Consider the following 16024-nt stretch of genomic DNA (forward strand, 5'->3'; position numbering starts at 1 on the left):
TGCAGTTTCTAAAAACATTTGAATAAATAGCCTTTATATTAACATCCACCCAAAATCCACTTGCCCGTTCGGGCAAACAGAAATCAATCTCAACTTGCCCAAATATGACTTTTGGTTGCCCCGGGCAAGCGGGCAACCGTTAATGTCGAGGCCTGTGTCGGACTAGACCTGACGTAACTGCATGTATAGCCGAACTTATTGCCGATTGTGAAATGCGTCCAATAGAACTAAGGGGATGCTGGAACGACCCAGATGCATAGAAATGCAGTGCCGCTGTAACTTTCACTGCAACGGGGAGGGCATAGGGACAGCGTGCATCAGACCCCAGCTCATCCAAGTGCCCCTGACTGCAGCCCGCAGATCGAGGAGGAGCTAAATGTGGGCGGGGTTAAACGTTTAACCCCGCCCACATTTAAGGAAAATTCCGCGCAGCATCATGGACTCAGACGGAAATACGTTCTCCCGCTTTCTGCAGAAAGCGGGAGAACGTATTTCCGTCTGAGTCCATGATACTGCGCGCTTTTCTGCCTAGAGGTAAGTTGCCGCTCTCTGTTCGTGTACATTATACACGAACAGTAAGTCATCGTGCTGTGTGCTGTGCTGTATTGATGTTTGAGAATGTGCTGCCGGATCTCCGCCACCAGATGGCGCCCGAGAGGGTAAAACCATGGGTTAAACGTTTAGACCCACCCAGATTTAGCTCCTCTTCGATCTGCGGGCTGAAGTCAGGGGCACTTGAGTTCTGCAGAAAGCGGGAGAACGTATTTCCGTCTGAGTCCATGATGCTGCGCGGAATTTTCCTTAAATGTGGGCGGGGTTAAACGTTTAACCCCGCCCACATTTAGCTCCTCCTCGATCTGCGGGCTGCAGTCAGGGGTTACTCAGCTCATCTGCCAGGAGATGGCAGATATCTGTGACAGCCTGTCGGGTCAGGCGTAGCTTACGCCTGCATTCCTCCTCACTCAGGGAGAGATAGGTGTGTCTGGGCCGGTAGACCCTCTCCCCCCTGCCTCTGATCCTCTATCCCAAGACGTATTCCATTCCACTGTGCAATAGAAAAATTATGAGCAACCTCAACTTAACTGGTAAGTTGCAGAGTTAGGTTTTAAATGGACTTACAGAAGGTGATTTCGCAGTCTTCTGAATTTATTTCGCAGTCTTCAGAATTGTGGTTCCTGATTCTTGACGGACAACCCACCATGACAGTTGTCCTTATATGCATGTGTCTCTTGCCACTATTGGTCAACCAGGTTAATTTGATCCGTCATTACGCCTGCTACAATTCGCGTGAATAATTTGGGTAAATGTGTATGTAACCGGTACCTGGTGTCTTTTACTGAACACTGTTACTAGTTTACAATCAATAATCAATGTATGGGCTAGACTACCCGAAGATTCTAAGGTTCGTTAAGGAGAGATATGGTAACTGTCTGCACCAGAAATGACACACTGAAACAATAGATATATATTTCAAAGATAAGAGAATTTTCAAAGCTGTTTTTTTTCTCTCTTACCTTTTGGTTTTATTTATTTAAGTAGGAAAAATGATAAACGGAAACAATTATACCTAAATTGATTTAAAATAAAATGTGGAAAAAAATTAAAATGATCACAAATACCTTTCTTATTTACACTCTTATTTTAGGTCACCAAAAGATTCAACCCTTTCAAATAAAACTTAACCAGGTTTCAAAATACCTCTGAATACTTAAAACATCCCTAAATAACACATTTCAATTACACTCATAAAACACAGTAAAAATATTAGATCAGCCTATTTACAATATCTAAATAATTCAGTCTCTTGTCCCTACACTGCTGCAGAAACGATTAGAATTTGCCTTATTGTTCGTGGTCCAATAGGATCGCTCTGATGGGGTAGCTCGCCAGTCTGCACACCGCTGCGGGACCATAGGTAGGGCGAGCAGGATACAGACGTTCCAGGGTTCAATATCTTTTTCCGATCCACACAAAAAACCCGGCCAAGGGTTTCGATTTACTGCACAGGCTTTTCGGGACTTTTAGTGGCGGGGGAATCTCTGTTCTTTAGGTTACTATTAATAAACGGTAATCTATCGTCGAATCTCATCTGTGGCTCGTCCCGAAAAGGACGAATCTGCGTAACTGCTATCTGCTGACGCTAAAAAGAGGCGGGTCTAATTTCTGATTGGCAAACGCCCCGTGCCCACTACATGCGTCCGTTGACTGATGTGGGAAGGCGTGGCTGACTGATGGGGGAGTAGTCTTTGCAGATGCATCCGTCAGCCAATCAAATCGGGTTCTTCCCGCTACTTCCTGCTTGTTGCGATGCAAGATGACCCGCTTTCCATGAAGTATCGTCAGAACCCGAGTCGCGTCACAGTGCTTAAATTTGCATACGTGATTGTTACGTCCCCCGCTAGGGGAAGGGGTGGCAACATAAAACCAGATGTCTTTGGTTAACTGGAAGTTGTTTATTTGTTTATTTAGCCCAGTGCATGGGATAAGTTCCCGTGTAGCAATTAACAAGAACCTCGATCAACCAACAAATAACCATTCGAAGACCCAATATGGCAAGCTTCATATCCAAGGCCAGCTGCCGTGGATGTTGAGCTCGCCCGTGCTTTATCCTCCCGGATCCTCGGCCCTCCGATGCAGCAGCCAATCACGTCCGGGGACCGGCACATCAAAATTAACATAATGGTCAACAAATCACACGCGGGGAAAAACACATGATCATTAGCATGAGCATCGACAAACTGAGGATTTTACTCATGAGGGCGGGGTGTCAATCAGCAACCGTACAGCGATCTGATTGGATGACGGATCCGTCGCTGCCAAAAAGTTGAACATTTTTCAACTTCTTGACTGAGCCGAAGGAACGTACGGATCCACAATGCATTGCGCGTCCGTCCCCATTAAAGTCAATGGGGATAACGCAACGGACGCATGTAGTGGGCACGGGGCGTAACTAAGCCAAACCAGTTGCCATGCGACTTTGTTGAGTTACAGGTGGTTTAACAAATCACACCATACTATTTAGATTCAATAATTTAAATGCATTCATTTGCAATATTTTCCCAATATATATCGTTATCTCATTCTGTGGCACTATTTAGAACGACAATACACAAGCCATGTATTTCTTACTGGTTAGTAACAAACTTTTAAAAGGGGTTGTGATTTAAATCGAATTAAATGAAACGGTGTCATGTAACCCTGGGTTACATGTACGCTAGATTTATGCCTATTTATTTTATCTTTATGGACACCACAATGATTTTCCTTGTGTGGTAATATTTTGGGTCCAAGCCAACAGGTTGGATCCCTATTGTTTTAGTAGTGTTTTTAATTCTTACCCCCCCAAAAGTGGTACCACAGCCCAAACCGTAAATGGTGCACACACGCCAATTGCATGACTAGATCCAGATCTGTTCGGACTAAGCAGACAACAAAATCCAGACCTGCCGGTCCCTAGGTGGCGCTATACCAAGGAAAACGCGTTTGGGGCTATAACTCCCACACCAAACCTCCCGCAGTCAAAAACGTTAAACGCACAGATTCACTGGAGTCTACTGCATCTTTTGGCATAGGCCACGCCCATTTGAGTCCATGAATTTTTTCGCAAATTCGCGAAAACCGCTAAACTGCCTTTTCGCTACTCCTCCCGCATTTCTTGTCCAATTGACACCAAACCTTGCACACGACATCTTCAGACGCACACGCAAAGAAATAGCCCTTAAAATAGCATCTGATCAACGCGCCACTGACTTTAAACCAGGTATTTCCTGGTCTGTGGTGCAATTGTATTCAGAAACTGCAAAATACCGTTTGCGCCAGAACACCCCTCCTCCTTTCGCCGAACCGCCCCTTGGGGCGCAAGATCATTCCCTAATTTACCGGCGAGTGGTGGTGGTGGGAAAAGAACGCTCTGCGCCAGTTGTAAACTAGCAACGACACATGCGCCAGTGACTAAGTCACTTGCGCCGGGTGCAAGATAGGGCCCGTAGTGTTGATCAGCAGAGAAATAGTCTGCCAAAGACGTTGACATCGCTTAGCAACTGAGGACGCTGAGGTTGATAAGTTAAAGAACTACTTCCGGAGTAATACGATAGAAAAAAAAAAAACTTTCCCTGAGAGCGGTCATCATAGAGTGGCGAAGTCACGCCCTTTCCGGTATAGACCATGGGACCTATGAGATCGAAAAATATGAATGGGTCTCAATGGAGAGAAAGTAATTATTATCTGGTCCCAGTCTTTATATGCCCTGGATTACACATATGTTGTTTGTGGATTTAAATGATAATTTTTTCATCATCTACTGGAAGGGGCGTGACTTCCCCACTCTATCATATGCTTAGCTGCGGTGAATTATCAAAAAATTATTCACCACCGGAAGTTGTGAAGGCCCATGCAAGTGAACGGAGGAGCGTTCAACAGCATTGAGAAGGGCCGTGTAGTAAATAACGATAGTCACATTCATTATTCGATTTTCTACGTGACTCCGGCTATTCGACGATCGTTGCCCATCCCTAATTACTTGTGTGCGTGTTTGTGTCCTTTAATATGTTAAAGGACAGTAATTTAACGATAAGTACGTTGAGTATATCCAAGTAAATTATTGTAAATTATTGGAGAACTAATTGGCAGTGCTTTTCTTACTGTTAGAATCTCAGAAACAGCTCACCAGCTATATTGTCAGTAACCTGAGCCATCTCTTCTCAAACCCCAGGCTCCTTCCAGTTTTTTTTTTTCTTTTGAGGACTGTTTTCTTTTTTAAGTAAAAGATGTAGTGAAACAATAAGCACATTGAGTATTTACATGAAAATAAGATAAGATAGGATACAACTTTATTAATCCCCCGTAGGAGAAATTTGTTTGTTGCAAAAACAGCCCAGCAGCAGTGGAAGGACACAGTATAAAATGACAATGCAATAAATACAATAAATACAAAGTGCTAATGCATAAGTAGACGCATGCCGTGGGCTAAATTGATATGTAACTTACTTGCTCCTTTTAAGTATAACATTGCTTGGGGATTCCAATTCCTCCTCTGAAAAGGGTGGAAGGTGCTTACAACTCTCTGCTAGTTAGCGATCTATCTCTTCTCTACATGTAGTTGTGTTGCGCGAATGCTGCTGAGGGAGGTAGCCTATTTGATTGATTCGCTGAAGTGTCCAATCATGTGGTGATAACAAAAAAGAAAAGCGATACCATTGGCCTGGGGCGCATACTGGCGCGACCCGAGGGCGAATTTTCTTGCGACAATGAAAAGCTGTCTCTGCTTGATAGACAGCAAAAAGTTAGCGAGCGCCCTCTATTGACCCACCGCCACTGTTATTGACTGAAATGATGTGTTTCATTCAGTCAGGTTTGTCGCTTTGCTATAAAGTACCACTTTATGTCAGGGTGTGTGTGTTTCCCTGTGTTTCCCTCCTGTGTTGATTACTGTTCCCTCCCCTAATGTGTCTCAGCTGTTCCTCGTTGTGTTTGTTATTTAAGCCCTCGTCTTTCCTTTGTTCCTTGTGCTGTCATTGTGGTTGTTAGTCCTGCGTGTTCCGTGTTCCCTGTTGTCTCCCGAGTTCCCTGTTGTCTCCCGAGTTCCGAGTAGTCTCCCGAGTTCCCTGATTCCTGTGCATTAGCCTTTAGGCTTGAATAAAGTGCCGTTTTCCCTGAAACCGTCTGCGTCTGGGTTAGAGATGTTCCGATACCATTTTTTCCCTCCCGATACCGATTCCGATACTTATGCTGTGGGTATCGGCCGATACCGAGTACCGATACCAGTATGTTACAAAAATGACTGTGATATGATTATCATTGTGGTAAGGCCTGGGTCAGGTTAAACCCTTTGTAAATGAATGAATGAATAAGGCAAATTAAAGCCATTTATTTTTAAATAGAACAGTATAAAAAACAGTAGTGCAACAGCAACTTAAATAAGTTATTTTAAAAAAATAATAAAGTATAGCCACAATATCTTTAAATACAAAAGTCATTTAAATAGAACAGTATAAAAAAACAGTAGTGCAACAGCAACTTAAGTAAATCTATTTTTTCAAAAAAACTTATAGTGCAACACCAACCTATAAAGTAAACATTCAAAAAATACAAATCAAAAGAGCAGCAGCTACATAGTAAACAAAAAATACTTTAACAAGTAGGCTACACATTGCAGTAGCATTTGAGCAATTTACTATTGTTCATAATTTCAAGAGCAAAGGCAGATTCTTCTTCAGGAAGATGAGCATTTCTGCTCTCTCTCCTCCTAACCTGTTCCTTCTTGCATCAACAATGTTGGATGCTACACTGAACAGTCTCTCACTGTCAACACTGGTACAAGGAGCACAGAGAAACTTTGCAGCAGTGGCAGCCAGGGTGGGAAACCGAGTTAGGTTGACTCCCCAGTACTGGTATGGGCTGTCTGAGCGCGGGACCGTTTGTTCTGTCAAATATGTTTGTATTTGAACCTGTGTGCTTGTGCTGCTTGCCCCACGTGCCTCGCCATGCTCCTGTAGGATTTCCTCAAACAGGCCTTTGAAGCTGCTCTTTCTGCTGCTGCTGCCTGGCTGTGCTTCCATATGTGGGGCTTTATGGGGGTTGCCTGGCACTGCCTCTGCTCCCTCAGGTGTGGTCCTGCTGCTCTGTAAAGCCTCCATCTTCTCCACCTCTTGTGTCAGAGCATCCTTGGCATGCTTGATGCTGTCTGCACCTGTGAAGTATCTGAAACAGCATAGGAAAAATATTAAATGTCTTAATGTGTAAAATAAGCAAATAAACAACCTCCTCCATAGTAGCATTTAATAGTAACATATTAATGCAATAGTAATAAATAATAATGCAATATGTAGTTAGCCAAAACACCATTTCAAACGTGTTTATAATATAGACATTTAATAAAAATATTAAGACGACATACCTGTCTTTGAATCGTGGATCTAAAAGAGTGGCAACTGCATACAAGGGCTCATTCTCGATGGTCTTAAATCTTTTCTGGACAGCCTCAAGAAGGTTTTCATGGTTTTTATACCAGTGTCCTCCTCGTTCTCCCGAGCAAGCAGGCGCTTCAGCACTGTGACCGAGGGGATGACTTCAGCTGCAGATGAGGTGGAGGAGCTCATCTGTCTGGTTAGTTCTTCAAATGGTGCCAGAACAGTGATAGCTTTCTCCAGTAAAGCCCACTGGTTAGCAGTAAGGGTCACTGGCAGGTCGTGGTCAGCTCCATATGCTGAAATTGACCGCTTCTGCTCCAGTAAACTCTCTGCCATATAATAAGTACTGTTCCACCTTGTTGCTACGTCTTGGTGCAGACGTTTGACGGGCATTTGCAGATCTTTTTGAAGATCCTCTAGGCGTGTAGTAGCCAGTGGCGAGTGTTTAAAATGCCCGACTATTTTCCTCCCATTCGCCAGTGCGTCACTCACGCTTCTCTGTGACAGTAGACCTTCATGCACCACCAGCTGGAGAGTGTGGGCGAAGCATCCCAAACTCGGTACATCCATCTAATCCATAGCTTTCTTCATGTTGCTAGCATTGTCGCGCAAAACAACATGAATGTTGGACTTAGGGATTTTCCATTGTACTAGCATCCCCTCAATTGCTTCGGCAATTAATTTGCCAGTATGTGACCCTCGGAACTCGTTGGCGTGCAGCACCGCACTTCGGGGGGTAAATGATGTCTCTCTGTCCACCCAGTGTGACGTTAAACTCAATAAAGACATGGGGCACACGTCGGAGCTCCAAATGTCAGTGGTGAAGCTAATTGCATGCGCGTCTTTCAGCATGCACGAAATGTGTTCCCTTACTGCCTCATATAATTTGGGTAGCGCAGTTTCTGAGATGTATTTACGACCAGGCAAAGAGTACCGTGGCTCCAAATGCTCCATTAAGCGGCGAAATCCCACATTTTCGACGACGGACAGGGGTTGATCATCCAAGACAATAAATTCAACAATTTTGTCTGTTATCTTTGTGGCTTTTGGGCTGTCTTTGGGAAATTTTTCTCGTCGCTGGAAGGCAGTTTCCAGCGTTTGCTGCTGCAGCTCATCCTTCCTTTTCCCCTTTGATTTAAATTCGTCGTGCTCTTTAGCGTGACGCGTCTTCAAGTGTTTTATTAAGTTGCTAGTGTTGAAATTAGCAACACTCGTGCCACCCCTGGAAATCTTTTCACGGCATACGTTGCATGTCGCAGTCTTGCTGGTGGGAGCATCCAGCGTGAAATATTGCCACACCGCCGACTAGGGGTGTAAATCTCTGGTTTCATCACGATACGATATTATATCGATTCATTGGACAACGATACGATATTTGCCGATATCAAAAGTCTGCCGCGATACGATACGATACGATTTGATTCAGGGGCATGCGATCGATATGAGACGATATCATATGCCCATTTAACACAACCTCTTACAATCACATCAACTCACATCAACTTAATTATAATTTCATCATTTTATTTCTTTGCTCTTCCGGATATTTAAAACAAAAACAATCCATTTTTAATACAAATAATAAAGTGCCACATAATTGCATTTAAGTGCAAAGCGTTTTTTATGGCTTAAATTAAAGAGCCTGTAATGATCTTTCATTTTGAACGTAGACCATTCCCAACCGATCTGTGTGGATAGTTTTCTTCTAAAAACAAAACATCCCTCGGAATCATCTTGGCTGTAAAGATAAGCCGTCCGTGTTGCCAGATTGGGCACATTTTTCAGCCCGATTTGGCTACTATTAATCACGATAGGCTGGAAAAACGGGACGTATGCCCAATCTGGCAACACAAAACGAAACTAGACATCCTCGCGCTCACACATGTGCTCGCTGTTGCTTAACCGGTGAATGGATACGAGCGGCTTGGCGCTTTGCGCAGAAATAGTTTCACAAACACCCGCGAAAGGAGATATATAATAATAAAAGCGTGTAATACAGCGATATGCATCGATGTTTGGCCGTTGCATCGATACAGCTGGATCGTTCGCCAATCAATCGATGTATCGATCTACATCGATGTATCGTTACACCCCTACCGCCGACATGATAATGCTAGCTCCTTGATTGACAGGTGATAAATTCTTCTTCGCCCCTCTAAAACAGCAGGCTGCAGATGGCAGCACAGCGCAACTGTTTTAAGAGCCGCGAAGAAGAACTGTGTCAGCGCTAACGGAGCTAACCAGTAAATAGCTTTCTATTTTAATAAATTACGTGGTATCGGAGGTGCCTGGACTCCAGTACTCGCCGATACCGATACCAGCATTTTCGGCAGTATCGGAGACATTTCCGATACTGGTATCGGAATCGGAACAACTCTAGTCTGGGTCCTACCTGCCTGCCTGCACCCGCAGTTCTTTAACAGAATGACAGCAACAACATTGGACCCAGCGGACGATCAAGCAAGCCGTGAGTGGGAGGATTTATTTGAATTCTTATGGAAGGCAATAGATCGCTGGGAGTGTTTGGGGTACCACCCGGTTCCTCCTGGCACTCCAGCTCCCGCACTGACTCCGGTCCCACGAGCCCTGTCCGGTTCCTGAGCCCACTCCTCGCCTTCCAGAGGGGGACCGGCCTCTTCGCCTGCTTGAGGTGGTCCGCCCTCCGCTCCTGCCTGAGGGGGCCCGCCCCCTGCTCCTTCCAGAGGGGGACCGGTCTCCGCTCCTGACTGAGGGGGCCCGCCCCCTGCTCCTTCCAGAGGGGGACCGGCCTCTGCTCCTGCCGGAGGTGGTCCGCCCTCCAGACCGTCCAGGGGAGGCACGCCCTCCGTTCCTGCCTGGCCTGCCTCCTGAGGGGACCCGCCCTCTACCTGGCCTTCCTGAGGGGACCCGCCCTCTACCTGGCCTTCCTGAGGGGACCCGCCCTCTACCTGGCCTTCCTCCTGAGGGGACCAGCCCTCTACCTCGCCTTCCACCAGAGGGGACCAGCCCTCTACCTCGCCTTCCTCCAGAGGGGATCCGCCCTCCACCTCGCCTTCCTCCTGAGGGGACCAGCCCTCTACCTGGCCTTCCTCCTGAGGGGACCAGCCCTCTACCTCGCCTTCCTCCTGAGGGGACCCGCCCTCTACCTGGCCTTCCTCCTGAGGGGACCAGCCCTCTACCTCGCCTTCCTCCTGAGGGGACCAGCCCTCTACCTCGCCTTCCTCCTGAGGGGACCCGCCCTCTACCTGGCCTTCCTGAGGGGACCCGCCCTCTACCTCGCCTTCCTCCAGAGGGGACCCGCCCTCTACCTCGCCTTCCTCTTGAGGGGACCCGCCCTCTACCTCGCCTTCGCCGGCCTCCTGAAGGGTTCCGCCTTCACCGCTGCCGGCCTTCTGAGGGGGTTCTTTGCCACTGCAGGTCTCCTGAGGGACTGAGCCCTCATCGTTCTTGCCGCCGGCCTCCTGAAGGGTTCCGCCTTCACTCTGCCTCTGCTTGCCCCCCAGGCTGTCCGCCTGAGGCTCCCTGCCATGCCCTGGGGCAGTTTTCTGGCCGCCCGCCTGACGTCCCTCGGCTCTGCCCCAGTCCATTTATTTTTTTTGATTCCCTCCTCCTGGCGCCCCTCCACCCACCCGTTTTGGGTTTGACTTTCTTCATGGTTTTGCTTGTCGTGGGTCGCCTGGGAGTCGACCCTTAAGGGGGGGGTACTGTCAGGGTGTGTGTGTTTCCCTGTGTTTCCCTCCTGTGTTGATTACTGTTCCCTCCCCTAATGTGTCTCAGCTGTTCCTCGTTGTGTTTGTTATTTAAGCCCTCGTCTTTCCTTTGTTCCTTGTGCTGTCATTGTGGTTGTTAGTCCTGCATGTTCCGTGTTCCCTGTTGTCTCCCGAGTTCCCTGTTGTCTCCCGAGTTCCGAGTTGTCTCCCGAGTTCCCTGATTCCTGTGCATTAGCCTTTAGGCTTGAATAAAGTGCCGTTTTCCCTGAAAACGTCTGCGTCTGGGTCCTACCTGCCTGCCTGCACCCGCAGTTCTTTAACACTTTAAGAGAAAGACGGTGGTACATTATTATGTATCATTGAATTTATCATATTTTTTCACCCTGAATAATATGAATTAATATGGTTTTTGCTATATTCCTGAGCCTAGGCTCTCTGCCGAACGGGGAAAATGCAGAGATCTGGACGTTGGATAAGTACAGGCACCATCTGCCTGTTACCTGTGGTGATGAGCAGGGGACGCTCTACCGCGACAAACTGGCAAAAGGTGAGCAGGTAATAGCCTGATTAGAGGCTGGAATCGGTGATCATGTTATTCCTGTTCCAAGGGTTGAGTTTATACAAAGTTGTATACAAAAACACAGCAATGGGATTTATGTTTTGTTATTTATGTGAAGGAATTGGTCTTGAAGTTTTCAGTAGCCACGTTTACATGGACACATCTGTTCCGCATAGATTTCTATGCGGAACAGAAAATGATCATATATACGCCTCATTCGGAATACAATTATCTGTTCGGCATAGATTCTATGCCGAATAGAAGAGGTGGTGTAGTCCTTTTTAATCGCCATGTATACACTTATTCAGAATAGATTGGGGTTTAACTTAGAGCAGCCGCAGTAGTTCGCAATTGGTCCACTGAGCTCCGTCTGTACTTTTAAGCACACCGAACTTCACCGCTGTCAAGGAAAGTGGATTTATTGCCTGATTCACGTCTTTGTTATCACTCCGTAAAAGTAGTCCGGTAAGCGTGTCCGGTTGCTAAGCGACGGGACATGGGTGTTTATTAATGACGTGTTCGCGTATCGTAGTGTCCGCGCGCGTCCGAGATAACTGTAGATGAGTAGGCTACTACTAGTACTTTTGCAGGCTGAACGTTAAAATACTTCTTAACTTAGAGAGATGGCAGCTGCAGTAGTTCAAAATTGGACCTTCGAGGATTCCTGGTCACTAAATTCCCGTAAGACCACTCTCTCCCACCAGTTTTGGCTGCGGACTCGCATCCAAATTCCTCTTGTTTGCGGCTGAGCTTAGGGTAAATATATAATAATATGTTGCTGCGCTGTCCTCCTCCTTCTTAATTGAAGGAGCAGGCAGAGAAAAGCTCTCTCCTGCTGTGCTTTCATTAAAATCAAATTTAAAATCCCCCATAGTGATAAGACATCCATTATGTTGCCGCCGGTCCAGAGATGTGTCAGGTGTGCGCGAGAGACATAACGGACACTATTGTTACTGCCATGTATACAGTACATTCGGAACACATTTTAAGAACAGATCTATGCCGCATAGTAATCTATGCGGATCAGATGTGCCATGTAAACGCGGCTAGTGTGGCGTTTGAGTTAATGAACTAATAAGACTACAAAATGAGCCATAAAGGAGTAAAAGACTGTTTTCCTCCTTGGTTTAGGGGATTCATGATTCAACTTTCTGTATTATTGTTAACATTAAAGATGAATTATTATGGTTTTAATTGGAAATGTTGAAAATCAAACCAGGTACTGATTTGAAAATAAATAAATCTATAACAAAAAAAAATGAAAAAACATTGGTAACACTGGAAACAGTAACCAACTGGAGGGAAGGGAAAAAACAAACAAGATGGGTTTTTTATTTGTCTCTTCAGGTTAAGCAGAGTGGGCTTGACCAGAGATTTCGTTTATTTTTTAAACCTATTTTCCACCTTCAAGCAGTCTTTACCTTATGACTGTCTCTGTTGTTTCAGGAGAGCCGTGCATCCTGAGGAGCAAGAAGTGGTACACACCCTGCGCGTTTCAGAAGCTGGGCGGCAAGCTCAGCCGCAGGAACTGGAAGACGAGTATCCGTTGCAAGGACACCACGTTAGAAAAGCTATTGAAGGTATTTAAAAGGAGAACCAAACCCTAAAAACAATTATTATGGGGTACGAAGGACCCTCTAGTCATTCGCCGCGTTATCAATTGATGGCAGACTTGGTCCAGTCAAGCACACATCCACAGATTTAAGAGCTTTCACCTCCCACACACTCAAGGTAAATTGGGCTGTGATGGCTTTGGCCCACCCCCATCCCAGCCTCTACCTGCTTTGGTTGAGATATCTGATGTACCACATGGAGGATCTGTTTATTGCCCCCAGTTGTCAAATGTTGGTATTATGTATCTGACATCTATATGTCCTGCTTAAAATCTTACTGCAGGGAAAACCATAAAGGAGTAGAACCCTACCCCAAAACTAAAATTATTACTATTTCATGCAAAAAATCGTTAAATCTATCAGATGACAGAAGTGATGTTAGGAATATGGATCTCGAAATCTTGACATAAAAGGATAATTTATATAATAATAATATATTAAAATACTAATTTATGTATGGACTCAAGACTCAAGTAAAAAGTGAAGACACCTATGCCTGAACAGCAATAAAGCCACCACTTAATTAAAAAAAAGTGTCTGTGAGACGGCATGTTTCACAATTTTACATTTACGTTTACATTTACATTTAGGGCATTTAGCAGACACTTTTATCCAAAGCGACTTACAATAAGTACATTTGTCATAAGAAGTGAAACAATATGTCGCTGTCAGAACAGTAAAGATGTTCATAGAGCCAAGTGCAAGTACCAACAATCGCTAGGCTAACCCATTCCCCGTGTACAGCAATGCTAGCATCTACTGCAGAGGTTACACAATTAAGTACTATGAATAAGTGCAATGTAGATTAAGTGAGGTAGGGAGCTCGTTCCACCAGTGAGGTACCAAAACAGAGAAAAGTTGTGACTTTGTTGATCGACATTTGCTTGATCTTAGCGGTGACGGTACCAGACGTCCAGCTGAGGTAGTTGAGCGGAGGGATCGAGCTGGGGTGTGTGGCTTTACCAATGCTTGGAGGTAGGCAGGGGCAGTTCAAATGGACTGCCTTGTATGCCAGTACCATCATCTTGAATCTGATGCGAGCTACTACAGGGAGCCAGTGGAGGTCCCGGAAGAGGGGGGTCACATGGGAAAACTTCGGTAGGTTGTACACGAGGCGCGCTGCCGCATTCTGGACGCTGGATTGCAGGAGAGGGGAGAGGACTTCAAGGGGAGAGAAAAAGCAATAAAGTCAGGGTCAGACACGGGGAGCGGGGTAACAAATGGGCCTTTCACACCGCTGCAAAATCGGAGCCCGTTCCGGGCTAGTTCGGAGCTAGGGCCAGTGTTTTGGTTTCACACCGCCAGAGAACCGACTCCGGCCTGTAAAAACTGGTTCAACTCCAGCCCCAGGATTGAGCTGGGCTAGAACTAGAACTGCTTTTACGCCGGGGGCAGGGGCCGGGGTTATCCTTACCTTCATAAACAGGAACACCAATGAAGACTTTTTTAATTTTTAAAACACAGAGGTAAACAATGGACGTGAATCCGTGTATGGTTAGTTCTTTGAATATTCCGATTTAAAACAAAATCAGAAAAAACAATTAACAGTCGTTTTTGTTTTTTTCTGATTTGGTTTTGAATCGGAAAAAGGTCAAAAGGAATAAACAAATAAACTGCATTTTATTTGTGTTTGTGTGTTTTGTGTGTTGGTTTTTTAAACCCGAAACAGAAAAACAAAAACAAAAATAGATGCATTTATAGTTATAGGCTTCACCAGAAGGCAGAACGCAGCAAAGAAAAAAGAGCCAACCACCTTAACCAGCAATAGACTAATTATATTTAGCCTTAGCTATGGCCGCACTTGAACCGTATGGTGATTTTATTCGTGGACTATTTGACACTGGAAAGACACACGGCGCGATCAGTACCGCTCTAAAGCAATCTGGTGCCCCGAAGCGCTCCGTTATGACGGTGAGGAGGTTCTGTGTGGAGCACAACCTTCGAAGAAGAAATCTAGTATCCGATTTAGTTTCAGATCATCCACTCGCAGACTAAGTCGCCGGTTCCCACGGAAAACAATAAAGCTGGCCATTGTAGAATGTGAGAGACTCGATGGAACGTTTGAAACGTCTTTATATGTTGTTTTTTTTAATCCGCTTGCCCTTTTCCCGGCATTCATTGCGGTTTTATCTAAATATCACGCAAACAAAACAAGCAACTGGATTATTCAGTTTTCCCGTTTTGATTTAAACAGAAAATACTGTTTATTTATATATTCCTTCTGCCCTTTTTCGGCTTCAAAACCAAATCAGAAAAACCAAAAAAACGACTGTTAATTGTTTTTTCTGATTTTGTTTTAGATCTGAATATTCAAAGAACGAACCATACACGGATTGACGTGAAGACGAAATTGTTGTTGTTGTATTTGAAACTGGCGCGAGGTTTCTTCTTCTTATTGTACAGTTCCGACAAGGCGCGAGGGTTGCTGGGAAAGCGGAGACGTTTGCAGTGACGTCATCACGTTGCTCTGGCCGGTATGAAACCAACTGGTTCATAACTGGGATAAGGCTGGAACCTGTTTGGAACTGGCCCTCGCACCAGCCCGGAACTGGCTCTTGGTTCTTTTTGATGTGAAAGCCCCAAGAGAGAGCAGAGGTGCCGCAGGACCTTGTGAATATCAGGTCAAGTTGGTTCCCGGCCCTGTGCGTGCAAGGAGAAGGGGAGAGTGTTAAGTCAAAGGTGGCCAAAAAGTTTATTATTCAGGGGAGTGCAACATCTCTGGCAGGGTGTTGAAGTCGCCAAGGATAACGAGTGGTGTGCCATTTTCAGGAAAGCAGCTGAGAAGGGTCTCGTCCATCTCGTCGTAGAAGTCACGAAGGGGACCTGGAGGACGGTAGATCACCAAAATGAAGAGCTTGATAGGAAGGGTGACAGTGACAGCGTGGAGTTCAAATGCAGATCTGGCCAAGTGTTCTAGTGGAAGGACCTGGTAGGACTAGATCGGCGAGATGAGGAGTCCGCTCCGTCCTCCTCGCCCTGATGGTCTTGGGGTGTGTGAGAATGAGTAGACGGTGGAGAGGGCAGCAGGAGTAGCAGAGTTCTCTGGAGTGATCCAAGTCTGTCAAGGCCAGGAATTGGAGGGTCATGAGGGACGCGTAGGCCGAAATGGAGTCTGCCTTCTTGACTGCTGACTGGCAGTCCTCCCATCATTTCAAGGTCAGTTTAGGCAAGGGTCGGTGGATGACACAGATTGGATGGGTTGCTGCGCCGAGCAGAGGATCTAAGGTGGCGTCGTCTATGACTAGAAGTCCTGAC

The 16024-nt window shown here is 45.8% G+C and overlaps 1 protein-coding gene across 1 annotated transcript in view; it reads left to right on the top strand.

Moving 5' to 3' along the window:
• The window catches only part of LOC130373210 (nuclear body protein SP140-like), a 49073-nt gene that overhangs the window by 7568 nt on the left and 25481 nt on the right, over positions 1-16024 (top strand). The window contains exons 3-4 of the mRNA XM_056579559.1: positions 11028-11144; positions 12603-12736. Of these exons, the coding sequence (XP_056435534.1) occupies positions 11028-11144; positions 12603-12736 (251 nt within the window). The remainder of the gene's footprint in view (positions 1-11027; positions 11145-12602; positions 12737-16024) is intronic.

Source organism: Gadus chalcogrammus, chromosome 2 (genome assembly GCF_026213295.1).
Source record: "Gadus chalcogrammus isolate NIFS_2021 chromosome 2, NIFS_Gcha_1.0, whole genome shotgun sequence".
Classification (NCBI taxonomy): Eukaryota; Metazoa; Chordata; class Actinopteri; order Gadiformes; family Gadidae; genus Gadus; species Gadus chalcogrammus.